The sequence below is a fragment of the Silene latifolia genome, unplaced genomic scaffold, assembly GCF_048544455.1.
Source record: "Silene latifolia isolate original U9 population unplaced genomic scaffold, ASM4854445v1 scaffold_160, whole genome shotgun sequence".
In the NCBI taxonomy this organism is placed as follows: Eukaryota; Viridiplantae; Streptophyta; class Magnoliopsida; order Caryophyllales; family Caryophyllaceae; genus Silene; species Silene latifolia.
This window is the reverse complement of record NW_027413144.1, coordinates 61363-88265: the sequence shown is the minus strand read 5'-3', so window position 1 is coordinate 88265 and position 26903 is coordinate 61363. Positions and strand designations below refer to the sequence as shown.

General features: G+C 38.8%; 5 protein-coding genes across 7 annotated transcripts; 2 read left to right on the top strand and 3 right to left on the bottom strand.

The window, feature by feature from the left end:
* The first annotated feature begins 4258 nt into the window (after window positions 1-4258).
* LOC141638003 (actin-depolymerizing factor 2-like) lies at window positions 4259-7800 on the top strand. Of its 3 annotated transcripts, none has more exons than XM_074447455.1 (3): window positions 4259-4423; window positions 6483-6748; window positions 7386-7800. In XM_074447455.1, exons 1-3 carry the CDS (start codon window positions 4421-4423, stop codon window positions 7534-7536), a joined length of 420 nt encoding a protein of 139 aa, XP_074303556.1. In that variant the 5' UTR covers window positions 4259-4420; the 3' UTR covers window positions 7537-7800. The 3 variants fall into 3 exon arrangements, with proteins under 3 accessions (XP_074303556.1, XP_074303558.1, XP_074303557.1); XM_074447457.1 differs by lacking the exon at window positions 4259-4423 and adding an exon at window positions 5319-5465; XM_074447456.1 differs by lacking the exon at window positions 4259-4423 and adding an exon at window positions 6232-6314.
* Window positions 7801-8896: 1096 nt separating this feature from the next.
* Window positions 8897-9874, bottom strand: LOC141638020 (histone H2A-like). Its single transcript, XM_074447471.1, has 2 exons — window positions 9575-9874; window positions 8897-9334 (listed from the first exon to the last, which is right to left on the bottom strand). The coding sequence occupies exons 1-2, from the start codon at window positions 9785-9787 to the stop codon at window positions 9086-9088; spliced, it is 462 nt and encodes a 153-aa protein (XP_074303572.1). The 5' UTR covers window positions 9788-9874; the 3' UTR covers window positions 8897-9085.
* Window positions 9875-15324: 5450 nt separating this feature from the next.
* LOC141638022 (histone H2A) lies at window positions 15325-16227 on the bottom strand. Its single transcript, XM_074447473.1, has 2 exons — window positions 15915-16227; window positions 15325-15758 (listed from the first exon to the last, which is right to left on the bottom strand). The coding sequence occupies exons 1-2, from the start codon at window positions 16125-16127 to the stop codon at window positions 15510-15512; spliced, it is 462 nt and encodes a 153-aa protein (XP_074303574.1). The 5' UTR covers window positions 16128-16227; the 3' UTR covers window positions 15325-15509.
* A 4456-nt stretch (window positions 16228-20683) lies between these two features.
* Window positions 20684-21475, bottom strand: LOC141638019 (histone H2A-like). Its single transcript, XM_074447470.1, has 2 exons — window positions 21199-21475; window positions 20684-21096 (listed from the first exon to the last, which is right to left on the bottom strand). Exons 1-2 carry the CDS (start codon window positions 21409-21411, stop codon window positions 20848-20850), a joined length of 462 nt encoding a protein of 153 aa, XP_074303571.1. The 5' UTR covers window positions 21412-21475; the 3' UTR covers window positions 20684-20847.
* Window positions 21476-23227: 1752 nt separating this feature from the next.
* LOC141638008 (uncharacterized) lies at window positions 23228-24151 on the top strand. The gene has a single exon (XM_074447464.1). It carries the CDS (start codon window positions 23228-23230, stop codon window positions 24149-24151), a length of 924 nt encoding a protein of 307 aa, XP_074303565.1.
* The last annotated feature ends 2752 nt before the right edge of the window (window positions 24152-26903 follow it).

The following is a 26903-nucleotide window of genomic DNA, read 5'->3' as shown; positions in this document are numbered from 1 at the left end:
TAAATGCAAGGAACGACATCTATTTTAAAAATAAATTACTCTAAAGAGTTGCTTCCCCAAAAAGTCAGCTGAACAGCTAACCCGTGGCTGTGGCCAGCACGCTAGAGACTTCCGATCCCGGAAAAAAAAATGGCCAACATCGCAAACGCCGGTAAACTTGTTATCAACGCTGGCGTCAACAAACGTTCCCATGTATTTAACCAGCAAATAATGGGAATGCCTACCAGAAAAACCCTTCTATAAATGCAAGGAATGACATTAATAAAAAAAAAACAAAAAAACTATAAAGAGTTTAGGTGTCCCAAAAAAAATAGCTAAACAGCTAACGAGTGACTGTTGCTAGCACGTTAGATACTTCCGAGATTTGGAAAAAAATGAAAAACTCGTAAATCCAAACAACCACACCTGGCACAGGCTAGAAATTGCTCTAAAATTTTGTTTTCCTAAAACAAGAGAGGGGAAAAAAAAAAAAAAAAAAAGTAATCCAGGCGCATCCAGTTGCGGCATCATGTGTAGAAGTCACCAAACAGTCGCATCCCTCGATAGCAAACCATAATAAGACAAGCATTCCGCACTCTCAAAGTACCCAAATTAGTAATTAGTAATACATATGATAACGGCAACATCATTAGTAGCGTAGAAAAAAGGTTTTAAAAATTGGACAAGCTCAAACTCAAAAGCGCAAAATGATCATTTACCAAAATGGTTTACACCCAAAAGGAAAAAAAGAGCCACACCTTGAAAGATGTTCCAAGCTCCTTAGACCTATACGCAAAACAACGACGGAATCAGTGAAGTAATCACAACAGTAAAAACTATAGCAATGGAAACACCATCCGCAACAACAACAACAACACTGACGACAACAACACTGTTAGACATTAAGAATAAAGAACCAATACTTCGGTTAATAAGCCACACCTTGAAAGATGTTCCCAGCTCCTTAAACCTATACGCAAAACAACAACGGAACCAATGAAAAAAATCACAACAGAAAAATCAAAAACAACAGAAACACCAGCAGCAACAACAACAACAACTCTGACCATAACAAGACTGTCAGTCATCAGGAGCAAATAACCCATTCTTCGGTTAAAAAAATGTTTGAGTCCAAAATTTAATTAGAAGGCACACCTTTGAAGACACAGGTGCATCGAACTCTTAAACCCTATATGAAAAAAATGAACAACTCAGTGATAATAACAGCAGAAATAACCAACAATAGTTGCAAGAACAAAACTAACAGTGTCGGGAAGAAAGAGTCCAGAACCGCTAATTCATAAACCCAGATTTAACACAGAAACAACATTCACAACTGAACAATCTAACAATAATCACCCCGAAATCAAAAACCGACGAAGATAAGGTAAGCATCTACGATTTCAGACAACACCAACAACAATCAATACCCAATAAATGGACCATTATAACTAAATACTCAACTAAACGAAACTCAAACACATTAACAAAAGCAATAATTTAGTAGCTAATTCGCTAACCTTTTAGGAGAATTTAAAGCAACACATGTAGCACTATCACCGCCGTCACATCAACTCCCTGTAACCAGAACCACAAATAACAACAAAACAATTAGATTTACAGAAATAGCAATAATCACCAAAAGCAAATCAACAAAAGCAATAAATGAGAATCGGGAAAAGGGAGATGAAGGGTTAGAGAGATCGACGAGCTGTTGAGGAGTGAAGAGGACTGAGATGGAAAGGAGTGGATAGAAAGAGTGTTGTAAAGGAGGGGTTAGGAGTAATAGAGAAATGGAGGGAGAAGATTGAAAAGGAGAAACCAACGGAAGGTGAGGATTTCAGCGGCACTATTCATATGAATAGTAGTAGGGAGTTTAAACTTTTTAAGAGTTTAGGATAGTCTAAAAATGAAAGACTCTCTTTATAAGTACCACAAAATATAAATAGTACAAGGTCTAGGAAGAAGACCAAGAATAAATCTGTGAGGCTTAGCTGAAAACGAACAATATCGTACTATTATGAACCGTGGACACCGGTGCAGCAGAGGCCCAACATACAAAAGGTATTGACGCTTCCGCATAGCAAATGGTTTCAGAGCCCAAGGTTGACTTGGGTTAGACACAAGAAGAAGTATCAAGCCCAATACTTGAAGGGGACGTGCCCTGTAAGGCGTGGAACTCATATAGCTCGAGGGAAGACTAATATGTTTGGGATAAGCGACATGATTTCGGCCCAGTCCACGGCATATTGAATGCAGGTGAGTTTGATGCGTATGTGTAGCACGAGGCTTGTGAAGGGGCAAAAGCCCTGGTGAGACACATGACAATGTCATTTAAAAGGAGGTAGTTATCCAGGTTTGGTGATGTTAAGGAATGTCTAAAAGTTGGGGTTGCAGAGTATGGAGGGTTCTCCATAAATAATAAGGTCCAATTAAAAATGATGGTCCTTAATCCGAGGGAAGGTAGGGTGTATAACCATGTCCTACATCGCGAGTGTAAAGATGAAAGATCATCTTTATAAGTAACACAAAATATAAATAGTACGAAAACTTTTGGATATGAGCCCAGTAATAAATACGCGAGAGGACTTATTTTTTGAAGGAAGCGTAAAAAGTCGCGCTAAATCGCCTTTACAAGGAGAGCAATGGGGGGATCAAGAAGGTCTTAGAATGGGCTTGTGGACGTGGCATTCTTCATCTGGAAATCTCTTCTGACTGTCTTCAACTACTGACGCAGTGGGCAGGGAAGGCGCCAAGCATTACCAAATCAAAGGCATCGTGGAGGACATTTCTTACTTATCTGCTTATTTCCATTGTTTATGTTTCAGTTATGTGTGTAGGAACCTAAATGTCGAGGCTCACCGCCTTGCTCGAAGGGCTATGAGGTCTAATTGGAAATCTTTCTTGTCGAAAAAAAAAAAAAAAAAATACAACTACAACAAAACACCAATTATCTATGGATGACTTTGGTATTAAGGATACCAATACACATTTTAAGTTTTTAACACTGTTTTAATTTCAAAATAATATTTCCAGTCATTTTGTTTGCCTTTGCTTTTGGCATAAAAATTAAGAAAAAAATAGAGGTTTAATTATTACTTCCTCTGTCAAGGTCATTTGTTGTTTTTTTTCACTTTGGGTGTCTCAGTCATTTGTTGTCATTTTTATTTTAAGAATGAATTTGTTCACTTACACTCAATTTATTCAACTTGTCATTTAGTAATTGACCCCTTCCCATTTCCTTGGTCTTTGTGCCAAAATCAAAGGAAAACAAATGACCGGGACGGAGGGAGTAGATGACAAGTGGATTAAATTGAGTGTGGAGGAGCCAATTGCCATCAAAGACATTCTTATAATAGAAAGGAAAATAAATGACTTAGTCACCCAAAATAGAATAGACAAACAAATGACCGGAACAAATGGAGTAATAATTACTCCCTACTTCTCTGTCATTTGTTGTTTTATTCCATTTTGGGTATCTCGGACAATTGTTGTCCTTTTTATTTTAAGAATGATCATTCACACACAATTTGGTCATTGTCATTTAATAATTGGTCTCCTCCTATTTCTGTAGAGTTTGTATTAAATCAAAGAACAATAATTAATCAAGAAGGAGGGAGGCCCTGTTCTTTTGGACTTAAAGTCACTTAATTTAAGTTCACTTCAGATCCCATAAGTTCAGTTCAGATCCTATAGGTTCGATTCGATTCGAGATCCTATAAGTTCGATTCGATTCGAGATCCTATAAGTTCGATTCGATTGATTCGAGATCCTATAAGTTCGATTCGAGATCCTATACGTCACTTAATTTAAGTTCGATTCGAGATCCTATAAGTTAAGTTCAGTTCAGATCTTATAAGTTCAGTTCAGGTCCTATAAGTTCAGTTAAGTTCAGATCCTATAAGTTCAGTTAAGTTCAGATCCTATAAGTTCAGTTAAGTTCAGATCTTATAAGTTCAGTTCAGATCATATAAGTTTCAGTCGAAAAGAACAGGGCCTGAGTATTATTAACTCCTTATTCTAGAGAAAATGAAATTGTCCAAAATCTAATTATAGACGGCACACATCCGTATATAATTAAAGACGGGTCAAATATAATACCACATTCTTAATAGGACAAGCAACAAGTGGGGTGGCGGAGGCAAAAAAATGTTACCACTTTTAAATTATTTGATCCGTCTTTAGCTATAAACGATATATCCTCTATAACCAAACTAGCTCATGAAATTGATATATAAGGGGTGGATATTAAATTGCGATAAAGTAGCGCAATAAGACATTGGACACACTTGCACAAACACCGTTTAATTGCCTTGAACTTGGTTTATACGCAGTCTTCACACTCTTCATTTCCCCCTCAAATATCTCTCCCGCTATATTATCTAAATCTATCTCCTCCATTTTCACCGCATTCACCGACCACTTTACTATCTTTTCCACCATGGTAATTATTCACCGATCTCTATATCTCCGTACTTTTTACTGTTGAATATTTTACTGTGACTAATTGATGTGTATTCTTGTGTAATTTAGTCTACACTCTTTCCGTCTCAGTCATTTGTTTACGTTTTATATTCATTTTGAGAGATATTGTATTCAAAGGTAAACAAATGATTGAGACGGAAGGAGTATTAATTTATTTATACTCTGATTATCGGATTGCTGATTAGTTTATAATTAGATGATTTTACATGTAAATTATAGTTATACTGTAGTTCATATAATTAAATCGCCTACGTGTTAGAATTATCAGTAGATTCATGTAATTATCGTATTTAATTTAATGATTGATTAGCTGATTTGAAAATGATTCTATTAGGATTGAGCATTTTAATAATTGATTAGTTTCAATTAGATAATTTTACCTGTAAATAATACAGTAGTTCATATAATTATACCGCGTACTTGTTAGAATTGTCTGTGGATTCATGTAGTTCTTGTATTTAATTAGTGATTGGATTAGCTGATTGGAAAATGATTATCTAAGATTGAGCATTTTAATAATTTACTCCCTCCGCCCCGGTCATTTGTTGTCCTATTCCATTTTGTTTGTCTCCGTCAATTGTTGTTCTTTCTATTTTAGGAATGCATTTGATGAACAATTTGGTCATTCACACCCAATTTGGTCCACATGTCATTTAGTAATTGACTCTCTCCTCTTTGCTTATCTTTATGCCAAAACCAAGGACAACAAATGACTGTGACAGAGGGAGTAGTTTTTAAGCTGAGTGTTGGTCTAGGGTTTGCACTTTAGGTAGTTGTAAAGATCCGTAATTCAGTAATTGATTGATAAAGTCCGTAATTCAGTAATTGATTGATAATCTTGCGTCGCAGTAATGTCTGATTGTTGTGGACATTTGGCAAATTTTGGGCTGTATCAACTGAGTAGTTGATACTTGATAGGCTAGTGATCTAAAGCTAATCTTCATTGATCGGTTGCAATTGACTCGGATTAAGCTATGTAATTAATGGAATAGGAGAGGAATGTAAGTGATACAAAGAAATGATTCATTTACTCAAAAGAGAATTTCAAAAAGTAGCTTCACATTAGCCTCATTAGGCTTTCAGTTAGTCTCACTATAGACGGACGAATATATCCGTCTAAAGTGAAAGACGGGTCAAATATGCTTAAGTGGTGACATTGTTGGGCCCCACCATGCAACTTGTTGCTTGTCTTATGCTTAAAGTGGGTGAATATTTGGCCCGTCTATAACTATAGATGGATATCTCCCGTCTATAATGAGAATTTGTGTTAGGCTTTATATAGCTTACGGAAAAGGATAAACAAAATAGAAGCTAGAATTACTAAATAGCCCTTCCTCTGTTCTTCGTGTGTTTGGTGCGTTAGTGCGTATCAAACATAAATGTATTATGGAGTTGATAGCATATGAGATTTGGTGGCCCGATAATTTTGATTCCAAAATCATGCTATGCTCGATTATGAGGCAAGTAAGAGTGTCCATTTAGATATTATTTGATGACGAGATGAGATTTTTGTCGACCTTTTAGAGTTGAACTTTTGACATAGTATACGAGTATGTACTTTAGTATTTGTTAATATTCAAAAGTCAGCCTTTCATTGTTTCGCGATAATGTAGATGTCGGATTGTCCATTTTGATAATGAGAATGTATGTACCTTTTAGTATTTGTAGATAATGTAAATGCCAGTTTGTTAAGTTTTATGTGAGCGAATCGGTTCATGTTTGCTAAAGATATAGTGGAATTCAGAATTTCAACATGGGAACTAGGATGTAATAGACAGTGGCTTTTCGCCATAGTATGAAATGGTGGCGTTGGTGAAGAGGGTGTAACAGACGTAACTCAATTTAAAAAGGTTCTGAGCTGCACTGTCTTACTCACTCTAAACTGCTGTCAGTGTATTTGTTTCAACTTATGTATGGTCCTATGGATATACTCGTGTCATGGTGTGCCCTCACTGTCGTGCGTAAGTTCTTTTGCGATCCAATTAGATCTTACTCTCTTTTTTCTGCACAATTAACAGGCTAACGCAGCTTCTGGGATGGCTGTGCATGATGATTGCAAGCTGAATTTTCTGGACTTGAAAGCTAAGCGCACATACCGCTTCATTGTATTCAAGATTGAGATGGAGCAAAAGCAGGTAATTGTTGAGAAGTTGGGAATGCCAGCTGACACTTATGAAGATTTCACTAAAGCACTTCCAGCTGATGAATGCCGCTATGCTGTTTTCGACTTCGATTTTGTGACCGAGGAGAATTGCCAGAAAAGCAAGATTTTTTTCATTGCATGGTAAATTTTTGACTTGCATCTTAGTTAGTTCAATCCCTTGCAGAGCTACCAGAAGGTAAGTGATTTGGTTAGAGATAACTGTTTCCAATTAATCTTCCGTAACAGAGTACAACAACAACATTACCCTAGTGCCTCAATGGCTCCCGCAAATTGCGGGGTAAGAGGGGGTCGGATGTACGCAGCCTTACCCTTGTGTTAGCAACACAAAGAGGTTGTTTCCGAATGACCCAAGATGCATCGAGAACTGCATCGAAGGACCGCTACTTCACAAAAGAAAGAAGTGCAGCCACTTTAGTGAGTCATTTTGATTTATTCCATTATAATCCATAACCAAAGAGTAATGAATCTTTGGCTCCATTGGAAATATGGAAAGCTTCCGTAACACAGTCTCATGATGAATTAATGTGAGGCTAATTGCGCGGTCGCGCCTTTATCTAATAAGATGCAACCTACCTGAAATAATTAGAGTTATCTTATGTGGATCCGTCTAAGTGTCTTACTCGGCCATTTATGAACATTCAGATGTTATGGACTTTTACAGTTTTACTAGTGTCTTAAGTGTCGAGTGTATGTCAAAGGCTGCAAGACGTAATATGAGAAGTCTAAGTTGCATGGCTAATTTGGATTCTTTATGAAGGTCTCCCGACACAGCAAAGGTGAGAAGCAAAATGATATATGCAAGCTCGAAGGACAGATTCAAGAGGGAGTTGGATGGCATTCAGGTAGAGTTGCAAGCAACTGATCCTACAGAGATGGGTCTAGATGTATTCAAGGATCGCGCACATTGATTCAGCTTGCTAGTGATGAGCATGTTTTACCTTTCTTGCATGCTATTTCCAAACCTGTAAAGAATGTGACATTAATAGTTTGTTGATGGACGACGCCGGCTGTTATATTGCTTAAATTTTCTGAGTTTGACCTTATAAAGCTTGTGAACTGTGGCTATGCCTGCCTTCTAGATCAATATACTTCTGTGAAATGTACTTCAGAACTGTTTCCAGGGAGCGTTTCTTATGTGAGATGGAAATGGTCTGTATCTGTTTGATTACGCACGCAAATTCCAAATTTCCAGAATCCATTGCGTAAGTGTGTATTTTAGCCTGATCTTTTGTCGAAATTTGATTTGACGCCATTGAACTTTTCTCCAGTTGTAAATCTGAGTTGAATTGTTATGTAATCGATATCAGTATGTCCAAATCGCCAGCTTTGTTTCCGTGTCTCGGCACAATGCCTATATTGGACTATTGGTTGTTCAGGTCTCCCCTTTATACAAAATCTCTCTTCTATTTTAACAAGCCATATATATAAACTAGAGTAGCGGGTTTCTGTAAATCCAATCATACACGGTAAATATACTCTGTGAGGTGAATATTTTTCATTTTTGAAGCTTGATGGTTCATCTGTGAGTCTGAGAATCTGGAAATTCTCAGCACATTCCTTCTCTTCCAACTGAACTCAGGGAAAACCGCGCATAAATGACCAGCACACCAAATTCTTATAGTTTCGGGAACAGTTCTTAAAGTTGATGTCGATACAACTGAGAGTCTCATGATTATATTACAACTGCAATGCTGATACAACTGAGAGTCTCATGATTCCGATTCAGTCTTACTGACTTTTCTCAATGGTTGATCCGAACTTGCATCACCTGCATGTTACAAAAATCCAGGGATTGCTCTCAGTTATCAAACCTAGATCCGAAGTAGAAACGTACTCCAGGACTTCCGTTTATCTTTCTTTCTGAATGTAATGCAAGTAATACTTCCATTTACCATATACAATCGAGTATTCATTGCAGGAGACCAGCTCCATTCTTAAGTCATTGATCCATCAACATTCCGCTTACAGAGTTTCAGTACAGTGCAAACTCTGAAAAAAAACATTGATATAATTGAACACCAGTAGTCCGAACCACTCACCAGTAATCGAAAATACTAAGTGAATCACACAAGCGGTTAATTAACTGGTAAAACCGTCGCTGAGAAACATACACCGAAATCACATCTATTGTTCAACATCAATAGAAAAGAGGTCGATAAACAAAAGCAAATGACGAGAATTGAGAAGAAAATTCAAGAAAACATTCAACTCAAAAGCAAATGACGAGAATTGAGAAGAAAATTCAAGAAAACATTCAACTCAAAAGATGCCTGAACTGAAGTTTATATTTCATAAAAGTTTCATTCAGAACACTTCAGAAAAAACAAAATACGAGAATCGATCAGAAATCAACTCTAAAATAAGATACGACACCATACCAGTTACCACTACCGATACTAAACTATTCTGAAACCCTAATTAGATTGATTACATACACAAATCACTTAAAATCGCTTCTTAAGCAGCAGCTTTCTTTGGCGATTTAGTCGCCTTGGATGGAGACTTAGGTTCCTTTGGTGACTTCTCAGCAGCTTTCTTAGGCAACAGAATCGGGTTTATGTTTGGCAACACTCCTCCATGTGCAATTGTCACTCCAGCTAACAGCTTTCCGAGCTCTTCATCGTTCCTTATTGCCAGCAGCACGTGCCTTGGGATTATCCTGTTCTTCTTGTTGTCACGTGCCGCATTTCCCGCCAATTCCAATACCTAATTCAAACAATCGTAAATAAATTAATAAATGATTGAGATGAAATATCAAAATTAAAGTTACATTGTATATACATTGTAAGCAGAATTTAATTTAATCGAAGATAAACAAATGATAGACGGAAAAATCAAAATTAAAGTTCAATTGTGTATATACATTGTGAGCAGAATTTAATTTAATCAAAGGTAAGGAAATGATTGAGACGGAAAATCAAAATTAAAGTTGAATTGTATATATACCTCAGCAGCAAGGTACTCAAGAACCGCAGCCAAGTAAACCGGAGCACCAGAACCGACACGTTGAGCATACCGACCTTTCTTCAAGTACCTTCCAATACGACCGACCGGGAACTGAAGACCGGCTTTGATGGACCGAGTGACTGACTTCTTCTTTGGACCGCCGGCTTTCCTTCCAGCTGCTCCCTTCTTCGCCTTTCCGCCGGTAGTATCCATTTTAGGATATCGGGTTTGGTTAGGATATTTCAGAGAAGTAGAGAGAGATTGAGAGGGTTTGTGTAGAGAGAATGGTTGAGATTGTTGTGGAAAATGTTGAGGATGAAGAAATGTATTTATAGGGAGTGGGGAAGGACACGGATTGATGACGTGGATTTTGGTATGGATGAAATCAACGGTTGAGATTGAGAGTTTAGGTGTGGCGATCCGTGTGTATTCCACCAATCCACCCTTGATTCTATTTATCATTCTTTTTTTTTTTGGTGTTGACCAGGAGTATCCCCTCCGACAAATGAAATCTCTTTCGATCAAGGCAATTTAATGGGTTGACCCCTCCCAAGTTTGACTTTTTCATTCGCAAGAGTCAGGAATCGAACCTCTGACCACTTGTTTAAGAGATGAGAGCCCTTACCACTCACACCAGCCAACTTTGGTAAGATTCTACTTCCTCCATTCAACTCCACTCTACCTATTTCATTTTTCTACACTATTCACGAGTGAGTATTCAATTTCAATTTTCTCTCGATACGTAAGTGAAAATATATTCATGTGGGATCTTGTTTGATTCGTCTTTAGAAGTACATTAAAAATATATAACTTTTATAATTTTTTCAAATTCGTAGCTAACGATATTTAGCGCGTAAAACACGTGTTGGCAAACGTGAAAAAAGAAAGTGGTAGAGTGGAGTTGAATGGAGGAAGTATTTATCATTCTATCCACCAAAATATTGTGAATTAGTTTATGTAATGTGTTGTACAAGTTGATGTCGAAGGTTTTGGCTAATCGACTTAAAAAATTCCTGGGAAATATTGTTTTAGAAAATCAAAGTGTTTTTATGTCAGGACGTCTTGAATAGTGATAATATACTTATTGCTTTCGAACTATTTCATCATATAAAGAATTCAAGAGGTGAGGGTGGCGATATGGCATTAAAACTTGACATGTCGAAGGCCTATGATCGGGTTGAATGGGATTTTCTTGAGAAAGTTCTGGTTGGGATAGGATTTCATAATTGATTGATTGATAATGTTATGCGATGTGTTAAATCCGTAAATTACTTTGTGCTCATTAATGGTAAGCCGACTCATTCTTGGGGTTAACAGGGTATTACAGAAGACTTATACACAATTATGGTATAATCAGTAAACCTCTGACTAACTTGTTAAAAAAGGATGGGTGCCATTGGAATTCTAATGCACATGGGCATTTGAAGGATTTGATGACAACAACACCCGTCCTGGCATTACCTAATTTTTCTAAACCATTTGTAGTAGAAACAGATGCGTTAGGAGAAGGAATTGGGGTTGTGTTAATGCAATATCACCACCCCATAGCTTACATCAGTAAGGCTCTAGCACCAAGACACCAAACTATGTCTACTTATGAGAAAGAACTCCTGGCCATCATACATGATATCACCGAGTGGAACCAATACTTGGCAGAGAGACCATTTGTGATCAAAACAGATTACCAAAGACTTAAGTATATGCTAGAACAAAGGGTCACCAATCCCCTACAGTAGAAATGACTAGCAAAACCCATTGGGTATATGACTATCAAATTGTCTATAAGAAAGGGAAAGATAATGTGGCAGCAGACGCCTTGTTAAGGGTCAACATTGCAGAATTGGCTGAATTGTTTGCTACTCTTCGGAAGTTGCAACCCATTCCCATCTCACACACAATATGGACTGGAGTCAATATAGATTTCATAAATGTCCTGCCTAAATCTATGGGAATTGAAGTGAAATTGCAAAAAACACCAAGCTCCATTTTCCACGATTTTGGACCTCGTCATAATTTGAGGTCTAACTCCAAAACCGTCTAAGAAGTCATGGCTCCAACGTCTTAATTCTTATCTTGGGTGAGTTTGGGACGTTTTTGTGTAGGATCTTTTATCTCCTAGAGCTACCATTCAGAAATTATTTGAAGAATATTTGCAAACGTACAAGGGGACCCGGTTTTGAACAATGAACTAAATGTCGCTATCAATCTTTCCTCTTTTATTCCAACAAAGCTCAAGCGACTTTTTGGGTGTAGCATAGGAGGCATACACGGTTCCACAAACCTCCAATCAGTCCATATAATCATAAATAAGAAGTTGAGCTACAAACAAGGAAGACTGCACTATTAGTTTACTTTATAATTTCTTTGCTTTATGTCATGTTCAATTTCAGCATTGTAAGACCTTGGCTGCCGTTTTTTATGTCATTTAGCTGCTCATTTCGTGACCCTTAGATGTAGTTTGTAATCAAGGGTCAAGATTGTAAGGCTTGGTCTATATAAACGAAGCAAACCTAATGAGAATTGGAGATTTGAGTGAATTAAAATATGAGTTTGAAACTGAAGTTTTCAATCAATTTTCTTCTTGCTTAGTGCAGAAAACCCCTCATTACTTAGTGTTTGAGGCGGAATTAGCTCTTGCTTCGTGATCTTGAGTTTAATTCCAAGGCTTAAACCTGCTTCGTGATCTAGTTTAAGTCCTATCCCGGTTACTTGTTCTTGTTTTCGTGTCAAAACAGTCCCAAAGTTTATGTTTTCGTTGTTTTAAGTCCTTGTGGAAATTGTTATTTGAATGTTCAGTTCATAAGCATTTAAATTACAATCTTATTTCCATTGTTTTCATTCAAATTACTCAAGTTAATTAAGGTCTTATTTTCGTCCAAAACAGGCTGTTTCGTGCCTTGTTGTGGTTGAGTCGTTTCTTAGCTTTTAAAAATGTCCTTGTGTTGTTTGTTGGTCCTTAAAACAATCCATTCAAGTGTCCAAGTCAAGTCCTTAGAGTCTCTGTCAAAAATCATTGTTATTTGTGTTTGTTTTAGTCATTTTAATCACAACCAAACAGTCCGTTACACTGTTAAAATTCGAGTCCTAAGTTTGTCCAAAAATCGAGTCCTAGAAGTTTTACTCTAGGAATGGACTCCATTATGGTAGTGGTTGATAGACTTAGTAAATCAGCCCACTTCATAGCCCTACAACACCCATATAGAGCCACTAAGGTACACATGCCTATTTTGACAATGTCTACAAGCATCATGGAATGCGTGAGGAGAGAATTTGAGACAGGAATTCAATATTCCTAAGTAATTTTGGCATGAATTATTCTCCATCTATGGAGTGAACTTACACACGACTTCTGCCTATCACCCTCAATCTGATGGGCAAATAGAGGTACTAAATAGATGCCTTGAAACTTACCTTGGATGCTTTTGTAATGAGGCTCCTGTAGATTGGTGTAAGTGGTTACCATGAGCCGAATACTAGTATAACACTTCCTACCACACTACCCTAAGAATGACTCCCTATGAGGTACTGTATGGGCACCCACCCCCGTTACACTTGCCTTACATGCCTGGTGACAGTGAGGTCGATGCAGTAGAAAAGACTATGATGCCAAGAGAAGAGGCCATGCTCTGTGTGAGGATGAACCTTGCTAGGGCTCCAAATGGAATGAAGCAACATGCAGACATGAAAAGAAGTGACAGGAAGTTCAGTGTAGGAGACTATGTGTACCTTAAACTCCAACCATACAGGCATAGCACAGTGGCCAGCAGGGGTAATCAAAAGTTAGCCAAAAGGTATTATGGAACATCACACATTCTACAGAGAATTGGTAAAAAGGCATACAAATTAACACTACCTCATGGTGCAAAAATTCACTCTACTTTCCACGTGTCTCTACTCAACGGCTACTATGGGACTACACCAGCCAACACTGAAGATCCTCATGATTCACCAGAAGAACCTGAATTGATCATTCCAAAGAAATTTGTGAAAAGGGGGAGAAGTAATGTAACCAAGGTCTTAGTCAAATGCACTAACTATTCCTTAGAAGATTCCACTTGGGATTATCTCTATGACTTAAAGAAATTTTTTCCTAATTTTAATCCTTGGGGACAAGGATTTTCTCAAGAGGAGGGTATTGATATAGTCCAAACAAATGAAGTCGATGCAAACCTTAACCAACTAATTTGCGCGCCAAAAGTCATTCCAATGGGGGAGATGCAAATGTTACCAAATTTAGAGATGAGGGAATGTCAACTATGCATAACAGAATGAAAGAAGGGAATATATGTGCTCCACCAATAGGATTGAGCCAGCTTATGGAGTAAGGGTGGAGGCACCAGAAGTACTACCTCATTAGGACCACTAAAATAATGTAGCCGTTAAATTAGCTAAATGCCAAACACTAAGCTATCTTGGTACTATCATATTTTGTGATTGTGCTCCAAGGAAGCTTCACTATTTAAGTAGGATCCTAGGTCAGAATAAAGCATTTAGAAAAATTACTATTCTGGTGTATTTAAGAGTTAATTCTCAGGTGAATCATTCACTGCGGAATTTGCTATGTAATGCCTATCAATTTCATTAATTCAACATCTATTCTTCCCTTATTTACATTTATTTCCCTGCTTTTTGTTCTCTTTAGTCTCAAACTATTTAAGTAGTATCAAAGACATAGGGTTCCCTTGTCTCAATCTCTGCAACCTTTGAAAAACCCATGAGTTGCCCATTCAGAACAATAGAAAAACTAAGAGTACTCACACACTACACGATTAGATTAATTAGCTTAGGAGGATAATTGAGTGCTTCAAGCATTTGCTCATGGTTTCTTGCTGTAAGAATTTTCCGTGTTATGAAGGTAACTGTAATTCTCTCAAATGTACTTCAGAACTGTTTCCGGGGAGCATTTCTTATGTGAGATGGAAATGGTCTGTATCTGTGATTACGCATTCAAAATTTACAGAATCCATTGCGTAAGTGGTAAGTGAAACTATTGTTCGAGCACAATCAGTACGCTTTGAGATTAAGCATAAAACCGCGCATCAGTGACCAGCACACCAAATTCTTACAGTTTGCGAGAACAGATCTAGAAAGTTGACGTGCTGACAGAATTGCGTGAGAGTGAAAAATGACTCGGGCAATCATTACGGGAGACCAGTACATATTACGACTGAGATACTCATACAATTGAGAGCCTCATGATTCCGATTGACAGTCTTAGTGACTTTTCTCAATGATTGATGCGAACTTGCATCACCTGTATGTTACGACTGAGATGCTGATACAATTAAGAGTCTCATGATTCTGAATTTCCAATTCACGTTCTTACTGAAACTTTCAGTTATCCCTCTTTCTGAATCTAGTGGAAGTAATACTTTCATTTAACGCACATTAGGCATTAATTACGGGAGACCAATTCCATTCGTAGTCAAAATTCCATTCTAAGTCATTTTTCCATCAACATTCCTCTTATAGAGTTCATACGCCGGAGTTTCAGCACAGTACAAACTCCGTAAAAAAATATTGATATAATTGAACACCAGAGTCTGCAGCACTCACCAGCAATACAAAGTGAAATGCAGAATCCATCAGTTAAAACTCGAATCTGTTGACTAACTCAAGAATAGAATAAATAACTGATAGACCCATCACTGAGCAAAATACACCGGAATCACATCTACTGATCAACATTGATAGAAAAGCGGTTGATAAACAAAAGCAGCAAAATTAAAGAAAACAATCAACTCGAAAGAGGCCTGAACTGAAGTTTTATATATCATAAATGTTTCATTCATAACACTTCAGATAATACAAAATACGAGAATTGATCAGAAATCAACTCTAAAATACGATACCACCATACCAGATACCACTACCGATACTAAACTATTTCGAAACCCTACTTAGATTACATACACGAAACACTTAAAATCAGTCCTTAAGCAGCAGCTTTCTTTGGCGATTTAGCCGCCTTGGATGGAGACTTAGGTTCCTTAGGAGACTTCTCAGCAGTCTTCTTAGGCAACAGAATCGGGTTAATGTTCGGCAACACTCCTCCATGTGCAATTGTCACTCCAGCTAACAGCTTTCCGAGCTCTTCATCGTTCCTTATTGCCAGTAGCACGTGCCTTGGGATTATCCTGTTCTTCTTGTTGTCACGTGCCGCATTTCCCGCCAATTCCAACACCTAAAATCACACAATCATAAATTAATTAATAATTGAGATGAAAAATCAAAATTAAAGTTCAATTGTGTATACATTGTGAGCGGAATTTAATTTAATCAAAGGTGAAGAAATGATTGAGACGGAAAATCAAAATTAAAATTGAAGTTGTATATATACCTCAGCAGCAAGGTACTCAAGAACCGCAGCCAAGTAAACCGGAGCACCAGAACCGACACGTTGAGCATACCGACCTTTCTTCAAGTACCTTCCAATACGACCGACCGGGAACTGAAGACCGGCTTTGATGGACCGGGTAACTGACTTCTTCTTTGGACCGCCGGCTTTCCTTCCAGCTGCACCTTTCTTCGCCTTTCCGCCGGTTGTATCCATTTTACGATATCGGGTTTGGTTAGGATATTTCAGAGAAGTAGTGAGAGATTGAGAGGGTTTGTGTAGAGAGAATGGTTGAGATTGTTGTGGAAAATGTTGAGGATGAAGAAATGTATTTATAGTGAGTGGGGAAGGACACGGATTGATGAGGTGGATTTTGGTGTGGAAGAAATCGACGGTTGAGATTGAGAGTTTAGGTATGGCGATCCGTGTGTATTCCACCAATCCACCCTTGATTCTATTTATCATTCTATCCACCATAATATTGCCAATTAGTTTATGTAATGTGTTGTACAAGTTCGTGTTGAAGGTTCTAGCTAATCGACTTAAAAAAAAAAATTGGGGAATATTGTTTCAGAAAATCATAGTGCTTTTACGTCAAGACGTCTGATTACTTTCAAACTATTTCATTATATGAAGAATTCAAGAGGTGGGGGCGGCTATATGGCATTAAAACTTGACATGTCAAAGGTTCATGATCGGGTTGAATGGGATTTCCCTCAGAAAGTTCTGGTTCAGATAGGATTTCATAATGGATGGATAGATAATGTTTTACGATGTGTTAAATCCGTTAATTACTTTGTGCTCATTAATGGTAAACCAACTGATTCTTGGGGTTAACAGGGTATTACAGGAGATTTATCTACAACTATGGTATAATCAGTAAACCTCTGACTAACTTGATAAAAAGGGATGGGTTCCATTGGAATTCTAATGCACATGAGGCATTTGAAGGATTTGATAACAACGGCACCCGTCCTGACATTACCTAATTTTTATAAACCATTTGTAGTGGAAACAAATGCCTCAGGAGAAGGAATTGAGGTTGTGCTAATGTAAGATCACCATCCCATAGCTTACATCATTAAGGCCCTAGCACCAAAACACCAAACTATGTCTATTTATGAGAAAGAACTCTTGGCCATCATACATGATACCACCGAGTGGAATCAATACTTGGCAGAGAGACCATTTGTGATTAAAACAGATTACCAAAGTCTTAAGTATATGCTAAAACAAAGGGTTACCAATCCCCTATAGGAGAAATGCCTAGCAAAACTCATTGGGTATGACTATGAAATTGTCTATAAGAAAGGGAAAGAGAATGTGGCAGCAGATGCCTTGTTAAGGGTCAGCATTGCAGAATTGGCTCAATTGTTTGTTAGTACCCTAAATACTGATCTATACAACACCATTCAAACTTCGTGGTAACAAGATGAGAAGGTTGCCACCATTATCTCAGATCTCCAAAAGGACTTGTTGTTACACAGGAAATACACTTGGAAAGAGGAACAACTTAAAGAAATGGGAGGTTTGTCATAAGGAATTATGGAAACTTACCGCAAGAGCTTATTGCTATTATGCACAACACCCTACAGGGATGGCACTACGCATGGGGTTGAGGTCACAAATCAGAGGCTTAAGCAAAGTTTCTACTAGAAGGGAATGAAAAAGAATATCCACAACCATATCCAACAGTGCGAGACTCATGCTATTCCTGGGAAGTTGCAACCCATTCCCATCCCACACACAATATAGACTAAAGTCAGCACAGATTTCATAAATAGCCTACCTAAATCTATGGGAATGGATTCAATTATGCTATTGGTTGATAGACTTAGTAAATCATCCCACTTCATAGCCCTACAACACCCATATACAGCCACCAAGGTAGCACATGCGTATTTTGACAACGTCTACAAGTATCATGGAATGCGTGAGGAGATAACTTCAGAGGGATTCAGTATTCCTAAGTAATTCTGGCAGGAATTATTCTCCATCCATGGAGTGAACTTACACACGAGTTTTGCCTATCACCCTCAATCTGATGGTCAAATAGAGGTACTAAATAGATGCCTTAAAACTTACCTTAGATGCATTTGTAGTGAGGCTCCGGTAGATTGGTGTAAGTGGTTACCATGAGCCGAATACGAGTATAACACTTTCTACCACACTACCCTAAGAATGACTCCCTATGAGGTATTGTATGGACAAACAACCCCCTTACACTTGCCTTACATGCCTGGTAATAATAAGGACGATGCAGTAGAAAGGACTATGATGGCAAGAGAAGAGGCAATGCTCAGTGTGAGAATGAACCTTGTTGGGGCTCAGAATAGAATGAAGCAGCAGACAAACAAGAAAAGAAGTGACAGGAAGTTTAGTGTAGGAGACTATGTGTATCTTAAACTCCAACCATAGAGGCAGGGCACAGTGGCCAGCAGGGGAAATCAAAAGTTAGCCAAAAGGTATTATGGACCATATCACATTCTACAGAGAATTGGTGAAGTGGCATACATATTAACACCACATCATGGTGCAAAAACTCACTCTACTTTCCACGTGTCTCTACTCAAAGGCTACTATGGGACCACAGCAGTCAGCATTGAAGATCCTCATGATTCACTAGAAGAACCTGAATTGATCATTGCAAAGAAATTTGTGAAAAGGGAGAGAATTAATGTAACCAAGGTCTTAGTCAAATGGGCTAACGCTTCCTTAGAAGACTCCACTTAGAATATCTCAATGATTTGAAGAAAAATTTCCTAATTTTAATCCTTCAGGACAAGGATTTTCTCAAGAGGAGAGGAATTGATATAGTCGAAACAAATGAAGTTGATGCAGACCTCAACCAACTAATCTGCGCGCCAAAAGTCATTCCAATGGGGGGAGATGCAAATGTTACCAAATTAATAATCACCAAATTTAGAGATGAGGGAATGTCAGCTATGCATAATAGAATGAAAGGAGGGAATATATGTGCTCCACCTATAGGATTAAGCCAGCTTATGGAGTAAGGTTGGAGGCACTAGAAGTACTACCTCATTAGGACCGCTAAAATAATGTAGCCGTTTAATTAGCTAAATGCCAAACACTGAGTTGTCTTGGTACTATCATATTATGTGATTGTGCTCCAAGGAAGCTTCAATATTTAAGTAGGATCTTAGGTCATAATAAAGCATTTAGAAAAATCACTATTCTAGTGTATTTAGGAGTTTAATCATTCACTACAGAATTTGCTATGTAATAGCCTATCAATTTCATTAACTGAACAACTATTCTTCCCTTATTTACAATTATTTCCCTGCTTTTTGATCTCTTTAGTCTCAAACTATTGAAGTAGTATGAGAGACATAGGGTTCGCTTGTCTCAATCCTATGCAACCATTGAAAAACCCATGAGTTGCCCATTCAGAACAATAGAAAAACTAGGAGTATTCACACACTGCATGATCAGATGAATCACCTTGGGAGGATAATTGAGTGCTTCTAGCATTTGCTCATGGTTTCTTGCTGTAAGAAATTTCCATGTTATGAAGGTAAGTGTAATTCCGTAAAATGTACTTCAGAACTGTATCCAGGGAGCATTTCTTATGTGAGATGAAATGGTCTGTATCTGTGATTACGCATTCAAAATTTACAGAATCCATTGCGTAAGTGTTTATTTTAGTCTGATCTTTTGTTGAAATTTGATTTGACGCCATCAAACTTTTCTCGAGTTATAAATTTGATTTGTAGATCCATTTACCCTGCGACTAATGTTAGGAGTTACGGTAGTTGAATTATTGTGTGATCGATATCAGTATGTCCAAATCGCGAGCTTTGTTTTCATGTCTCGGCACAATGCCTGTATTGATTGTTAAGGTCTCCCCTTGATACCAAATCTCTCTTCTATGAGGTGAATATTTTTCGATTTTGAAGTTTGATGGTCCATCTGCGAGTCTCAGAATCTGGAAATTCTCGGGACATTCCTTCTCTTCCAACTGAAATATGAATCAAATTGGTTCTGTACTGGATTTCAAACTTTCATGTATCATGATATGTAAATGGGTGTGATAGCGTGCACATCTTAGAGGACTTGTGGATAAACTTTGCGAGTTTGTAGTGCCTTACTGCGTAATCTAAATTGTGAGTGAAACTATTGTCCAATCACAATCAGGAATGGATAATTGATGAATAGTTGTGATCAATGGGGTTTGATTCTTACAGTTTCCGCAATCTAAAGGATAAAATTTGCTGAACTCAGGGAAAACCGCAAATCAGTGACCAGCACACCAAATTCTTACAGTTTGCGGGAACAGTTCTTAAAAGTTGATGTGCTGACAGAACTGCGCGAGAGTAGTAATATTACGACTGAGACTCTGAGAGTCTCATGATTCGGATTCACGGTCTTACTGACTTTTCTCAATGGTTGATCAAAACTTTCATCAGCTGTATGTTACAAAAATCCAGGGATTGCTCTCAAACTTAAATCAGAAGTAGTAGAAAAGTACTAAAGGACTTTCGTTTCTCTCTTTTTGAATGTACTGCAAGTTCAGACGCCGGAGTTTCAGTACAGTGCAAACTCCAAAAAAATATTGATATAATTGAACACCAGTAGTCTACACCACTCACCAGTGATACTAAGTGAATCGAACAAGCAATTAGTTAAAACTCGCTTCTATAGACTAACTCAAGATTTCGTAACAACACTGGAATTGTTCAACACTATGCTGTAATATTATACTGCAGAAGAATAATTGATAAACTCGAAAGAGGCCTGAACTGAAGTTTATAAATCAAAGTCTCATTCATAACACTTCAGAGAATACAAAATACGAGAATCGATCAGAAATCAATTCTAAAATAAGATACCACCATACCAGATACCACTACCGATACTAAACTATTCAGAAACCCTACTTTGATTACATACACAAATCACTTAAAATCACCACTACTTAAGCAGCAGCTTTCTTTGGCGATTTAGCCGCCTTGGATGGAGACTTAGGTTCCTTGGGAGACTTCTCAGCAGCTTTCTTAGGCAACAAAATCGGGTTAATGTTCGGCAACACTCCTCCATGTGCAATTGTCACTCCAGCTAACAGCTTTCCGAGCTCCTCATCGTTCCTTATTGCCAGTAGCACGTGCCTTGGGATTATCCTGTTCTTCTTGTTGTCACGTGCCGCATTTCCCGCCAATTCCAACACCTAAAATCACACAATAGAAATTGTGAGCGGAATTTAATTTAATCAAAGGTAAAGAAATGATTGAGACGGAAAAATCAAAATTAAAGTTCAAATTGTATATACCTCAGCAGCAAGGTACTCAAGAACAGCAGCCAAGTAAACCGGAGCACCAGAACCGACACGCTGAGCATACCGGCCTTTCTTCAAGTACCTACCAATACGACCGACCGGGAACTGAAGACCGGCTTTGATGGACCGGGTGACTGACTTCTTCTTTGGACCGCCGGCTTTCCTTCCAGCTGCACCCTTCTTCGCCTTTCCACCAGTAGTGTCCATTTCACGATATTGAGTTTGTTTGGGATATTTCAGAGAAGTAATGAGAGAATGGTTGAGATTGTTGTGGAAAATGTTGAGGATGAGGAAATTTATTTATAGTGAGTGGGGAAGGACACGGATTGATGAGGTGGAGTTTGGTGTGGAAGAAATCAACGGTTGAGATTGAGAGTTTAGGTGTGGCAATCCGTGTGTTTTGAGATTGACCAATGAGAGAGTAGTGTGAATTTGTTTGAATTTCGTTTTATCCCGCCTTTTGTTTTTCACTCTTTTGAGTTTAAATTTTCGATTATTTTGATTTGGCTCTCATTCTCTCAACATGTTAATGGTCTTTTGTGGAGATATTAATAAATGTAAAATTACACAAAAAATTTAATTCATATATTATAAATTTATAATTAGTTAATTTGAAATTTAGTATAATTCTATTTTTTATATAATTTTAGTGGACTATTATTAATTATGATTTAACCATTTGATATGATAAGAGATTATATTCAATTAAGTTTTATCGTGCCTTCATATTAATTTCTCGTTGAGTATTTGATTGGTGCAATAGAACAAGGAGTACAAGAAGACTCTTAGCTATTCGATTTATCTTAACTAGCATTATCATTCCTTATGCATTGTCAGACTCGTTGCAACATGGTATTTTTTTACATGGTCAACTTCATTAATAACGTTCTGAACTTCTGACCGTGAGTCTGCTAAAGACAATTTTAAATATTAGATATTAAATACTTATTGCGAAATTATTTGAAAAGTTACAATATATTATGTTATTATCCTAGTCACTTTTTTCACTCTATAATCAATCATCAACCCCCACAATAGTTCAATAAAGCGTCATTAACATTCAAGTGGAAATCTATAATAAATGAAAACCATGTATTATTTAACCATTGAAAAGACAAATCGTCATAATAAGATATCAACAAGTAAGGTGTATATATATATGGATTTGAAACAAAATATATACATAAACATTTGATGGTTGAGTATGTAATACGACGTATTGGGCTCGTAGTCCGAGCCCGTAATATTGATAGATTTATATTGCTTTCTTATGTTATAAGAAACCCTCGACTTGCGATGTAATATAAATACCGATCTAATTATCAATGAGAAGCATATACTGTTCCGGGTGTAATTCCAGAGCAAGTATTGTTACCACCCGTGGCTTGTAGAATGATGTCTTGAGTTGGATCCCTCGTCTCTATCGTTCCTCTCGGTCTCTCCTGCAACAATGAACGAACTGAGGGCTTGGCTTTGTGCCAAGCGTACTCACTCCGACGCTCAAGTCAGCAAACTTAGAGGGATAAGTTGTTATTACTTGGCTAAGGATGTATTATAGAGAGATAAGGAAGATATTACCAGATGAATAGTGATTCTTAGGTTAATTTATGGATCCTTTCCTCAATGAAGGTTGAGGAGTTTTTATAGGCTTTCACCTTTTGTCACGTAGTGGCCAAGTGGCCAAGTGGCTAGCAGGTGGAAAGACCGTTCTACCCTCGGCCGATGGACCCATGGCAGGCCGGCCGAGGGTCTTGGATATGAGTACGCGGATATGCGTCCCTGGTGGTTGTTGACGCCGAGACCCCAGGTGACAGGCCGATGGGTTGCATCGGCTAGACTGTCTAAGTCGTTGACTTTGCTGTGGATATCCTTGACCTTGCTCAATATGTTGACTTGGTCAGCGGTGTAGAATATGCCCCATCATATACGATTGTTTTATACCTAATATACGATTTAGCATGGTATCAGAGATATTCAATTTTCCAAAATAAAGATCTTAAAAACCCTACCCTCCTCCTCCGCCATGTCTGGCGATACGCCGCCTCCACCTCTCAAAATCGAGCCTAATTCTCCCTACTACATTGGGAATCATGATAAACCTGGGGATCGTATAACTAATACCCGTCTTACCCTACATAATTTCGATGAATGGAAAAGCGATGTTCGCACCGCTCTCAAAGCACGACGAAAATTTGGCTTTCTCGATGGGACCTATACCGAGCCAAAGCCGCCCTGCACTGTCGAAGATTGGGAGACCCTACATTCGATGCTTGTTTCTTGGCTCATGAACCTCATTGAGCCCGAGGTAAAACTCCTTTTATCTAATTATGATGATGCTAAACGTTTATGGGACGATCTCCATGATCGTCTTAGTGTTGTTGATGGCTCTAGGATCCAGCAACTTAAGGGTGCACTCCGTGACTGCAAACAGACCGACACTATGTCAGTCGCGGTTTATTATGGCACCTTGAATCAGTTATGGGATGAGTTAGACACATATGAACCGATTATAACCTGCAAATGCACTATTGATGTCGGTAAACAGCACATTGAACGTAGGGAGAGTGACCGTCTTCACCAGTTTTTGCTCGGCTTATTATCTGTGCATTATGAAACCTTGCGTTCTGTCATTCTTTCACAAACTCCTCTGTCCACTGTTAGTCGTGCTTTTCAGTTGATTAGCCAAGAGGAGCGGGTAAAGGGGATTAATACATCCCGTGAAATTGTCTCTCAACCCGGATTGTCGACTTTTGCTGTTAATAATTCTACTCCGCGCTCACTATTGGGACCCCGTCCTTCCACGCAACTATCTCGTTCTGAACGACAGAAATTGGTATGTAGTCATTGCAAGAAGAAGGGTCATGATCGAAGTATGTGTTTTGACTTGATGGATGAAATACCGGATTGGTGGTACGAGTTTAAAGGCCTTAAAAATCCTAACCACTGAGGTTCGGCTGCCTCTCGTGGTGGAAATCAAAACAGGGGACGTGGTGGGGCTCGCCCCAATGAACAACCTGGACACGCACACTCGGATGCAGCCATGAATTCCTCTAAACCCGAAAGTAGCAATGTTGTCCACACTGGTGTTCGTCATGGGGAGTCTTCGCAGCCGCTTGTTTCTGTGTATGGGACTCCGTCTCATACGTTCTGTGGTAAGTGGTTAATTGATACGGGATGTTCTCATCGTGTTACTGGGCAAGTGAATTTTTTACATAATCTTCGTCAAATCCCGAGCCGTGTTGTTGGCCTTCCGGATGGCTCACATGTCCAAGCCTCTCACGTTGGTAGCGTGAGCTTATCTCCTACTATCACTCTTGATCCCGTTCTTTACGTCCCAAAGTTGCATTGTAACTTGATCTCTGCCTCCCAATTAAGTGATGCTATCGACTGTGTTTTTATCACTAATGCTACTCATTGTCTTATCCAGGACCGAATTTCGAGGACGACGATTGGCACCGGTGATCGGCTGGATGGACTATACTACCTTCGTCAAGAACCAAAGATTACCACAAGTGCAGTGGGTGTTGATTCTAGTATTAATTTATGGCATAGACGGTTGGGTCATCCTTCCGAGAAAGTAGTTAAATTACTTCCGTTTATTAGTAATAAAAGTACGTTGAATAAACCATGTGATATTTGTCACCGTGCAAAGCAAATTAGACATTCTTTTCCCTTAAGTGATAATAAAAGTGACGGTCTTTTTCATCTTATTCATTGCGATTTATGGGGCCCTTATGAGTCTCCATCTACTAGCGGTGCTCGCTATTTCCTTACTCTTGTTGATGACTATTCACGTGGTGTATGGATATATTTAATATCATCTAAGACTGAAGTGCCCGAAAAATTCATGAATTTTGTAGCCATGATTTCTCGTCAGTTCACTGCCGAAATCAAAATTGTTCGGAGTGACAATGGGACCGAATTCCACCCATTACAGCCGTACTTTACCTCACAAGGTATAATATTCCAAAGCTCTTGTGTTGGGACACCCCAGCAAAATGGTAGGGTGGAACGTAAGCATCAACATATCATTAACGTGGCTCGTGCCCTTTGTTTTCAAGCCGGTATGCCCATCACTTTCTGGGGTGAGTGTGCACTGGGAGTTGCTTATCTCATCAATCGCACCCCTTCAGTTTTATTGGGTGGTGTTACTCCATATGAAATAATATTTGGTAAACCTCCTCCATTTAATCATTTACGCGTTTTTGGGTCACTGTGTTATGCTCACAACCAACGCGCAAAAGGGAATAAATTTACCAGTAAAAGCCGCAAGTGTATATTCCTCGGGTATCCCTCCGAAAAGAAAGGCTGGTATTTATATGATATGGAAACTAGCGATTTTTTTGTTTCCCGAGATGTGGTCTTTTACGAGTCCCACTTTCCTTATTTGGATGAGTCACGCTCACCTACAGGGGGGGTGCCGTCCTCTGACAGTCCGGCAAGTGTGTTTTTTGATGATAGTGACGGTGACGAGGTTAGCCCGATTCCTAACCCAGCGGAGCAGGTTACTATTCCCGGTTCCACTCCGTCTCACGCGGGTCCCACACCGACCGAGTCCTCTCCAAATACAGAGGACACGCCTACTAGTACCGAGCAACCCATTAATACTGACGAGCCTACTGCTGCCAACGAACCACCACCAATGGGTCGAGGCTTTCGTCCTAAAATTCCCTCTACTGCACTCCGTGATTATGTACTTGAGAAGTCGGTTAAAGGTAGTCGTCCATCCGCTGCTTCTCACATCGTCGTGCCATCGTCCTCCTGAGGTACTCCATATCCTCTTATTAATTATGTTGATAGTAATAAATTGTCTGTCCAGCATCGCGCTTTCATGGCAACGCTTATGACTCACAAGGAGCCTCGTTCTTTTAATGAGGCCGTAAAGGATGAAGGTTGGCGAAATGCCATGGATGCAGAGATGAAAGCTCTGCACGAAAATGGCACTTGGACGTTGGTACCATTACCAGCGGGCAAGCGTGCTCTCGGGAGTAAATGGCTATATAAAATAAAGTACAAGTCCGATGGTTCCATTGAACGACTCAAGGCACGCTTGGTTATTCTTGGTAATCACCAGACACATGGGATTGATTATGAAGAAACATTTGCCCCTGTAGCTAAAATGACTACCGTTCGTACTTTTCTAGCTGCGGCAGCTGCTAAGAATTGGATATTACACCAAATGGATGTGCACAATGCCTTCTTGCATGGTGACCTTCATGAAGAAGTGTATATGAAACTACCCCCTAGGTTTCTTTCAGATGTGCCCGGTATGGTATGTCAGCTAAAAAAGTCCTTGTACGGGCTCAAGCAAGCTCCGCGCTATTGGTTTGCAAAGTTTGGTGCGGCACTGAAGAAATATGGGTTTGTTCAAAGCCTTGCTGATTATTCCCTATTCACTTATTCTCAAGGTACGGTACACCTAAATGTGCTTCTGGATGTTGATGATATGCTTATTTTCTCCAGTGATTCCGCTGTTATCACTACCTTTAAAAATTATTTAAGCTCTTGTTTCCATATGAAAGACTTGGGTGTTCTCAAGTATTTTCTCGGCCTTGAAGTTGCTCGGAATTCTGAAGGTATTTTTGTGTGTCAACGAAAATATGCACTGGACATCATTGCCGAGTGTGGTTTGTTGGGCTGTAAACCGTCACTTACGCCCCTTGAACAGAATCACCAACTAGGCCTGTCCACGCGGCCTC

What these genes read in the sequence shown, in the direction of transcription:
- LOC141638019 (XM_074447470.1), bottom strand. Translation starts at nt 21,411, where the DNA reads ATGGACACTACTGGTGGAAAGGCGAAGAAGGGTGCAGCTGGAAGGAAA. An exon ending in TTGAGTACCTTGCTGCTGAG is followed by an intron (nt 21,097 to 21,198) that starts GTATATACAATT and finishes GTGTGATTTTAG; the next exon opens with GTGTTGGAATTGGCGGGAAA.
- LOC141638020 (XM_074447471.1), bottom strand. Translation starts at nt 9,787, where the DNA reads ATGGATACTACCGGCGGAAAGGCGAAGAAGGGAGCAGCTGGAAGGAAA. An exon ending in TTGAGTACCTTGCTGCTGAG is followed by an intron (nt 9,335 to 9,574) that starts GTATATATACAA and finishes TGTTTGAATTAG; the next exon opens with GTATTGGAATTGGCGGGAAA.
- LOC141638003 (XM_074447455.1), top strand. An exon ending in AAGATTTTTTTCATTGCATG is followed by an intron (nt 6,749 to 7,385) that starts GTAAATTTTTGA and finishes TTCTTTATGAAG; the next exon opens with GTCTCCCGACACAGCAAAGG.
- LOC141638008 (XM_074447464.1), top strand. Translation starts at nt 23,228, where the DNA reads ATGTCTGGCGATACGCCGCCTCCACCTCTCAAAATCGAGCCTAATTCT.
- LOC141638022 (XM_074447473.1), bottom strand. Translation starts at nt 16,127, where the DNA reads ATGGATACAACCGGCGGAAAGGCGAAGAAAGGTGCAGCTGGAAGGAAA. An exon ending in TTGAGTACCTTGCTGCTGAG is followed by an intron (nt 15,759 to 15,914) that starts GTATATATACAA and finishes GTGTGATTTTAG; the next exon opens with GTGTTGGAATTGGCGGGAAA.